Raw genomic sequence first — 9,324 nt, forward strand, 5'->3', positions numbered from 1 at the left:
GCTTATGCTAGAGTGGACATGGTAGATATAACTGACGAAGGAAGTGAGTATGCTGGTATATAACAACGTTTTACAGGAAACGGCGATGATAGGTCAAATTTGCAGTGATTGGTCAAAATTGCAAGTCGCGCTGAATTCAAGGGAAGTTGTTGAATTTGTGTTAATAGTTGCAATCACAACATCCCAAAATCCTGAAGGGACTGTGTAGTATTCCTACTTCAATCTGTCTTAATATCAGGAGTGCAATGTATCGTATTTTTTCCAGTGAAAATACAATGTATTGCTTTTAACTCAAGAAAATTATGGCCGATTTGGACATCATGCTCAGTGGAATCACCCTACTGTGCGTAGAAATCTGTGAATGGCATTCCTCACATATTTCTCACTTTCTCTCACTGAACTGAGCAGCACTCTGAAACCACACCTTCTCCACCTGCTCCTTTCCAAGCTCCCAGAGTTGACGGAGAAAATGGACGCCGTTCCTAGATGAAATCATAAGATACTCTTCATTTTCCGGATGCAGGGTCACGGCGTGACGCGCTAAAACCAACGACTGGCAGAAGCGGGACAGCACCAGCACATAGAGACAGTCTCTCTCTGCGTCATTGAGGGGAAGGACACTTTCCCAGCCCGCGAGGAGAGGTCCACCCACCTCTATGGGTTTAGGGTGCTCCATCATCATGTACGTGATAGCGATGGCTAGCTCATGGATATAGTAGCCACTGTTCATGTCACCAAAGTCAAGGATGCCAGAAATCCTGTGGCTGTCACTCTCATCAGGTTGGACAAGCACATTGAGGTCATTGAAGTCACCGTGATTAACGCCTTAGAAAGGAAAGAAAATGCTGTTGTTCACAGGAACCAAAATACATTATCACTCACGTATTCAATGGCAAATCCAGTCTTTGCTGATCGTATATTTGCGGCCATGTATAATATACATGTGGTGGAGAGAAACTCATGAGTAAATATTATACTCACACTTGCGGAAATCGGAGCGCTTGGGGATCACAGAGGTCTTGTACTGATGAATGACAGACTTCACGACCTCATGAAGAGGATCTCCATCAAATAAATTGATGTATGCTTCCAAGAGGGGAACATTTGACAGACTCCATATGAACTTCTCTCTCTGCAGCACGCTTAGATGAGGGTGCTCCATCTGAAAGAAAAACAAAACAATAATATTACACATATGAGGAAGGCAGAAGAAATGCATAAAGAAGACATAAGTAAAAGGAAGATTGCTTAACAGTTCCACAGGTATAGCTTTACGTTTAATGAGCAATGAAGGGCTAGTGCTATACTAGGCTTTATTAGATACACATAAATACATATCAGAATCAGCTTTATTGCCAAGTATGTGTACACATACGAGGAATTTGACTCAGGATTGTACATTGCTCATGATGTGCTTACTCATACAAAAATACCATAACAATAATAAAACAAACTACAGTATAGGCAACACCAATATACACACTATGAACAAAACAATATAGATATATTGACAAATAGTGCAGTGTTCAGAGTGCAAAGGATGCAAGAGAAAACTATTATTCTCATTATGTACATGTTGAAGGTGGATATGATATACAGGTACACATACACATACATGCATCCATGTACACAGTGTGATGGAGCATAGTGCAAAGGATGCTGGAAAAAATAAATAAGACCTATGACCTTATGACCCGAGGTAGGTGTATTGGTATACAGTATATACAATGACATAGTATGAACAGCACTGAAATAGAGAATGGAAAATAAATAAATAATAAGTGGTAACCAGTAAACCGGTGGCTGATTAGAGACAGAGTTACTGGGTTATTGCACAGGAATTGTTCCTGACACTGTAAGTCAGAAATCAGCTGTTCATCAGAGTGATGGCTTGTGGGAAGAAACTGCTTCTGAGTCTGTTGGTTTTGGCGTACAGTGCTCTGTAGCGCCTACCAGAGGGGAGGAACAGGTTGTGTCCGGGGTGAGATGGATCTGCAGTGATGTTTCCTGCCCGTTTCCTGACTCTGGAAATGTAGTCCTGAATGGGGGGCAGCTTGGCACCGATTATTTTTTCTGCCGTCCTGACTGTACGTTGTAGTCTGCTCTTGTCCTTTTTGGTGGCAGATCCAAACCAGACAGTGATGGAGGTGCAGATAACAGACTGGATGATGGCTGTGTAGAACTAGATAGGCAGGTTGAGCTTCCTGAGCTCCCACTTCAGGTCCTGGGATATAATGGAACCCAGAAACCTGAAGGATTCCACAGCAGACACAGGGCTGTTGAGTACGGTGATGGGGGACAGAGTGGGGGGGGGCTCCTCCTGAAGTCCACGGTCATCTCCACAGTTTTGATCGTGTTAAGCTCCAGGTTGTTCTGACTGCACCAGAGAGCCAGCTGATCACCTTCCCGTCTGTAGGCCGACTCGTCACCGTCCCGGATGAGGCCGTTGTGTCGTCAGCGAACTTCAGGAGTTTGACAGATGGGTCTCCTGAGGTGCAGTCGTTGGTGTAGAGGGAGAAGAGCAGTGGGGAGAGCACACACCCCCCTGGGGGGCGCCAGTGATGAAAGTCCGGGTGCTGGATGTGATGCAGCCTCACCTGCTGACTCCGGTCAGTCAGGAAGTCTGTGATCCACTGACAGGTGGAGGCTGGCACAGTGAGCTGGGTGAGTTTGGTGTTGAGGATGTCCGGGATGATGGTGTTTAACGCCGAGCTGAAGTCCATGAACAGGATCCTTGCATATGTCCCAGGAGAGTCGAAGTGTTGCAGGATGTGATGCAGACCCAAGTTGATAGCATCATCCACAGACCTGTGAACCAAGGTTTTTGGTTGTTGTATGTGCGAAAGGTTTTAGTCGGCACACACATGTCCTCACAAAAACTGATGCAAGATGTCACAGTGTCAGTTAGCTTGTCCAGGTCAGTGGCTGCAGCCTCAAAAACACTCCAGTCAGTGCAGTCAAAGCAGGCCTGTAACTCCAGCTTTGACTCGTCGGTCCATCTTTTCAGTCTTTACAACAGGTTTAGCAGATTTCAGTTTTTTGCCTGTGTGTCGGGAGAAGATGAACCAGAGTGATCTGAGAGTCCCAAGGCTGCATGGGGAACAGAGCGATAGGCGTCCTTTAATGTTGTGTAGCAGTGGTCCAGTGAGAGAATCTGGATGTTTTTTCTCCACGTTAGTTATCTGGTCTGCCACGTGTAGTAACGCCTCAATAACACAGGCCTGAGGTGGAATGTAAACAGCGACCAGAACAAACGAGGAAAACTCCCTCGGTGAATAAAACGGTTTACAGTTTATAAATAATGTCTCTAGGTGAGGGCTGCATGATTTCTTCAACACTGTGACATCTGTGCACCAACCTTTGTTTATATAGAAACAGAGTCCGCCTCCCCGTGTTCCCTTTCGCGATCCGCGCGGATGAGATTAAATCCCGGTAGATGAAGTGTGTATGTGTATATATATATATCTGAATTCAAATAAAAAATAATGCAGAAATGGGTGACTACTATGAAATAATCATAGTAAATGCATGACTCAAAACAAAGTAAATGATCTACAAGTTTCCCCGGGGGGGGGCCCATTATACCTCTTGTAGGATTTTGTCCATTCGGGCTGCTGTCTTGCCAGTTTCAAACAGTAACTGTGGTGTTAATGGTGCCTTTGAAATAGTGGTTCCAGGCAAATAAGTCAACAGCCGCACCAGATACTTCTGACAGCCGTAGCCACAATCTGCCAAAGGAAAAGACAGAGTTAGTATTAGAGCCATTTACCTCACTCTTAGCCTGACCTGTTTATTATGGCGTGCCTTAATCAAGTGCACACATATGAAGGTAAAGTTTTGATTGCTAATCTGTCCTCTTTGATTAAATTAAGCTACTTAGCTTGGCATGTGAAATTGTTTTGCAAGTCCAAAAATTCTGTGAGTCAAAATGGTTGAGATAAGTGTTTCTATTGTGGGGTTTGACCCCCCCCCCCAAATCATGGGTTTGGATTGACTGCACGGCCACAGCCACAATCCCCTCGCTGCCTTGCTGTCTGTCTGCTAGCTGTTACCAGCTATTTCCAGCCACTGAAATTGACTTCTCAGCCGTGTTTGTTCCTTTTATCATGCAAATACCAGACGAATAATATTGCTTTGTGTGCGGTTAATTGTACTAACAGACAGTTCATGAAGCCCATGCTCCTGTGTTTTAGGTGAGTAAAATTATTTATGTGATAGCAATAATAAGCAGGTATTGGTTTCTGCATACATAGCATGTTAGATTAGCTCGTTAACTAGCTAATTAGCCAGCTTTGAGCGTTTTGCATGCCCGCCGAGAATTGCATGCACCTCCAAGCAGTATTTAAAAAACGATATACTATTCATTGTGGGGTTCTTCTTCTTGGTGATGATCATTTATTGAACATTTAGAGTCATCAGTATTTTATTACCCTTAGTAGAAGTGGCATTTCTTTGAAATTCAGCAACAATATGTGCTGAAAACTGCATTTTATCTACGTGCAAAGTGTCTGGAACGGACTTTAAGAGGTAGATACATTATTTGGCAGAATAGATGTTTTAGGCTACCTGCTGAGATTTGCATCCACTTCCTTTCTCAGTAATTGTGAGTGTTAACTCACGCGAGGTGCATGCAGAACTCGGCACAACACTGATCTCGTGCCGGTTAGGGCTGCTGGCAGAGAAAACAGGTAGCTGGGCTGTAGGGTGAGGTTCTGAGTTATGTAAAGCTAGATTACTAAGAAAAATTAGGTGAGAATTGTTGCAAAAAATGTTCTCGCACTTTTATTTTGGAGCCACAATCACTTAAAGGAAGTGATTATGTGAGTAATTGTAGCTGTCATGATAGACTAGTGCTGAAATAGATCTATCAATTTATATATTTTTTTTTTCTGCTATCAAAGCAATCTGGCTGCGGGCCAGATATTATTGTTGGCGGGACAGTTCTGGCCCACGGGCCGCCAATTGCCGACCACTGCTCTAGGCTATATAGATGCAATTTTCTGGAAATAGCGTATAACCTCTACATCTTATTGTTATTCCTTAGGTAAATGTGTGACTGGTCTCATACCTATTTCTTCCAGGCTCATGAGCTGTCCAGAGGTGGTGGGCAGGGCTGTTTGGGCAGGAAGTCCATTTTGGTGCAGAAAGGACATGGCATAGGTCTGCACCTCAAACAGGGTGGGGTTCTTACTGTCCTCTGAGTTCATTATCTTCAGGACATACTTGCCACCCTCCACTGCTGTCACACAGAAGTTCTGGTCATCGTAGCTTGGCAGCGAGCGAATTTCTGATGGCGTCAGCCTGAAGAGCCTCTTCACCAACTCAACCACCTGAGACTGGCTCAAGTTGGGCTTGGAATGCTTCACTGACATGATTGCTGAATGAAAATAACATGCTATCAGCAAAAAAAGATGTTGCAGAGACATACCAAACAAAAGCATCCAAACTAACCCACTTTCTAATGAAACTGCCAAAAAGTGTCTTAGAGCAACAACAAATTAATCGAATTCGGGGAACCTGTGATGGGCATTTGCCCTTATTTTCTGGTATCTCATATACAGAAAGATTAATGACTGAATCTGGAAAATTAAAGTTGGCGGCAGCCCAACTTCCTATAAGTTTCAGTTCCTTCAAAAATGTTTTTCACATGCACTGACAATTGTTTAAATGCTATACTATACGGTACTTTCTTGCAACGTGTACACGCTGGAGTCAAACTAATCTTTCATTCTTCTGCCTTTATTAATGACGGTGATAACACGCGACAGAAACATAATGTCGCCATAATCTGCAGACATACTTTACTAACGTTACACACACACAACGCTGAGCACAGCGGTTTTGATAAATCATGTGACAGTGTGAGTGTTAAAAGTTATAAACAATAAAATCTATGCAGAGCATTTCCCCTATTTTATGAGTTGATCTCATGACTGTAAAGTTAGCTTGGTGACTTTAGTTGAGTGACGTTCTTGTGTTCAATTGTATGAGATATCGCTAACGTTACGCTAGCTATCATTAGCTACATGAAATAACAGCCACGATGTCTAATAATAACAGACAACACTATTCACATGTCAGTAGACCCACCTCAGGCTGTGTAAAACCATAGACTGTATGTGTAAAACGGAATAACAGGTAACGTTAACAGTTACATGGTGTGAGCACCGAAGACGTCCTACTAACTCATGAAGTCTGTAAAAAAAAAAGAAAAGCTGCTTCCGGTAGGATTTTTCAAAATACAACTTATTAGTGTAAAATGTTGAAGATTGTAGGTTTTGACAGTTACACAAAGCGAGATTATAGTTCGTATTTTAGGGAGAATCCATATTGTAATGTAATTAATCAGATCTTTTCACAGCATGCAAAATGTGTATTTCTAGCACATAGGGTCTAGTACTAGTGTCAAATCATGAAAAATATAACTTCCGGTTACTAATTTCGACGGTAAGAGAGCTGGATGCAAAAGAACAAGCGAATTTCGGGCAGTAGGTAGCAAATCGGCACAGAATTAAAATAAAATATTTTTTTCTTTGCACATGTCTTTTTTATTGTAGCTTATGGTAAGATTGTTGTCAAGCAAAAATCAAAAATAAAAAGTAACATTCTTTTGCAAATTCCAATGTAAAAGTCTTACTGCCAAACAGCAGCGTACTTACACCGTAGGCTACGCACGTAGTCATGCATTTATACTTGCGTAGGTGTGTCCGTCATTCTGCAATTACACCTCCAAACTCTAGTCGGCAGTAGCGCTACAGCGTCCACTGTGTTGACTTTCGCCGGGCCGAGCAGGCTAACTTCCGGTTTAGCCCTCTGCTAACGTAAATGGGGGTAAAATTGTAAACGTGCGGCTGGTGTAGCCTTTTCAAATGTTACCGACCGAGTGGATCACATTCTGATAGCAAAACGAGTCATTTCGCTGTGGTTGCGACGGTCAAATATATTGATTCACTGTGTTACAGCCGCTGTTTTGGCCACTAGTAAATGTTACTTAAAAGCGCGGGGTACTTCCGGTCGGCTCCGAGGCATTGCGACGCTACCCAGCCGACCAATCACAGAGCTTAAGTGCAATTTATACTTCTGCCTCAAATCGACATGCACCTCCTCAAAAATGTAATGATACGTTGAGTCGACACGGACCGTAAGCTCTGTGATTTGACGCAGAAGTTGCACTTAAGGTAGTAACAACGGGCCCCAGTGCAGGCTGTTATGCTGCGTTCCATTTACCTCGGAGGTCGGAGCTGGGAATGACATCACACGCGAGTTGACGGCGTTTCAGTTAACAAGTCGGAAAACCTCGCTCGGCCAGCTGTTTGTTTACAACTAGCCAGGTTAGCTATTGATACTCCGGTTGATTAAAAAAACGCATTGTGCGGTATTTACTCACACTAAATACTGTAGCAACATGTCCACAGACAGCCGATGGACAGCACTTAGTGTACAAACATTTATATGAGTCACACAGTACACAGAAGTGGCAATAAACAGTATAAACTACAGCTTTCACTAACTGTTGATACCCCGACAGCCATCTTGGATCACAAAGTCGGGGTAGTGCGGTTCTCCCGACTTCCCAAGTTGGCATTCCGACTTAAGGGGGCGTTCCAGTTGAAATTTTGACCTTTGAACTCGGAAATTCCGACTTCCCATGTCAGCTGGAACGCACCATTATGATGGGCCCTTGGGCTACACCGCCATGAGGAAGTACACGTAATGCAAACACACACTGCGTTTGTGTCTAAAAGGAACACTATATTGGCAAATGTATGTACCTTTTTCCTCATTTTGCCATGTTTTAACAATTGATACGATTAGATGCAGTAAATACCTCATTTAAAGCTCCTTAAATTGATTTATTATTTCCATATTAACATATTAAATTCAACAGTTCTCTTTGTGTGCGTCTCTCTCCAACACACACACGCTGCTGCAGCAGCTGTGTTGTGTGCGCCTGGACGCAGCAGTCTAAAGTTGAGTACCATCGTGTGATGGATTTTAGAATCAGATTGTGTCACCTAGACTTTTGTATTTGCAAAGTACATAAGTCAAAGAGAAAGTTATAAGGAGCATGGCCGGTGCTTTCATTGTCAAAATCCTGAAACGTCACTAGAAACAGCTGAGTACAGGAGGTGTCCACAGTGCTGAAAAGACGCAGACTTTTTCGGGCAACTTCAGTACAATAACTTTCCGAATCACAACAACCACTTTCCTCTTCGACAGAGAGGCAAGACATTATGGTGGTGAATAAGAAAGACAAGTGGCCAACTTATAAAACAACACCATGTTCTGGAAACAGGCCAGGCGCACACAGTCACGCACATCCACACAATTAAACAGGTAGGCCTACTCAGTGGCGACCCACCTGACCACGAAATGATAACAGCCTGTAAAACAACGGCATGGCAGCCACATCAAATCCAAGCTGAAAAAGTACTTGTAAAGTTACTCACCTGTTTGAATGGCATCCGACGAGCCTGCATTGAGAGAGATCTTTGACAGTGTCCTCCGTAATCCAAAACAATGTAATGTGGGAGCTTTGCGACCCTCTCCTCCTGTTCTTTTCTCTCCTGTCTCTTCTTATAACTACTTTTTATGTGTGAATAGCATCGACTTCCAGTTTGCACGTGTGGTCTAGTCTACTGGCCAGATTGTGCTAGTCCTGTCGTCTTGTCACATGATCAAATAGAAACAGTCAGAGACAGTCATTTACATAGTACCCAGCAATCATCACTGCATATGTATATGTAATATAGCAGCCAACTTTTTTCCCCTGAACTCTTGTAAGTTTTTTTAAACTTTCAAAGAGATCTGAATTCATTTATTATTCTAATTTCTAATCCAAACTTTTAACTTCCCCTGAGACTGTGGATTCATATACGCCTTCGCTATATGTTACATCTCACTTCCAACTTATCAGCAATGGCATGAGATGTTTTTTATGCCTGCATGTTCCTCCATTTGGCGTGGATCATTTAACAAGCAGACTGCGAGTTACAGTCAGTATTCTGACATTTGCTCATAGTCCTGGACTGCACCTAGTCCTGATAAAAACAAATGTTGCTGTGTAGATAAGAAATGCCACACTATGCCATTTTAATAATTTTATATTGTTGATAAAAAAATATTTATTGGTGCAGGTTTAAATATAGGCAACTAATAATTTGTTAAGATTAGGGATTGTTTTTATGGTTAAAGCAAAAATCAACGCAACTTTTTGCTTTGGCTTTAACATCCACAACACAGGTCATTCTAATCAGTTTGAAGAAATGACATAAGGTTACTGAAAGATTTTTAACCACTTAGAGCAATTCAATTCAAATTAGC

At 42.6% G+C, this 9,324-nt stretch overlaps 1 protein-coding gene across 2 annotated transcripts; it reads right to left on the reverse strand.

The window, feature by feature from the left end:
• Positions 1-6: 6 nt before the first annotated feature.
• On the reverse strand, positions 7-6,698 carry LOC123971178 (hydroxylysine kinase-like). Of its 2 annotated transcripts, none has more exons than XM_046049857.1 (5): positions 6,660-6,698; positions 5,069-5,377; positions 3,586-3,728; positions 982-1,162; positions 7-825 (listed from the first exon to the last, which is right to left on the reverse strand). In XM_046049857.1, the coding sequence occupies exons 1-5, from the start codon at positions 6,685-6,687 to the stop codon at positions 383-385; spliced, it is 1,104 nt and encodes a 367-aa protein (XP_045905813.1). In that variant the 5' UTR covers positions 6,688-6,698; the 3' UTR covers positions 7-382. The 2 variants fall into 2 exon arrangements, with proteins under 2 accessions (XP_045905813.1, XP_045905814.1); XM_046049858.1 differs by lacking the exon at positions 6,660-6,698 and adding an exon at positions 6,091-6,222.
• Between the last annotated feature and the right edge of the window lie 2,626 nt (positions 6,699-9,324).

The sequence above is a fragment of the Micropterus dolomieu genome, linkage group LG05 (assembly GCF_021292245.1).
Source record: "Micropterus dolomieu isolate WLL.071019.BEF.003 ecotype Adirondacks linkage group LG05, ASM2129224v1, whole genome shotgun sequence".
NCBI classification, from domain to species: Eukaryota; Metazoa; Chordata; class Actinopteri; order Centrarchiformes; family Centrarchidae; genus Micropterus; species Micropterus dolomieu.

What these genes read in the sequence shown, in the direction of transcription:
- LOC123971178 (XM_046049857.1), bottom strand. Translation starts at nt 6,687, where the DNA reads ATGCATGACTACGTGCGTAGCCTACGGT. An exon ending in CTACGTGCGTAGCCTACGGT is followed by an intron (nt 5,378 to 6,659) that starts GTAAGTACGCTG and finishes ATTTTCATTCAG; the next exon opens with CAATCATGTCAGTGAAGCAT. An exon ending in GCGCTCCGATTTCCGCAAGT is followed by an intron (nt 826 to 981) that starts GTGAGTATAATA and finishes TTCCTTTCTAAG; the next exon opens with GCGTTAATCACGGTGACTTC.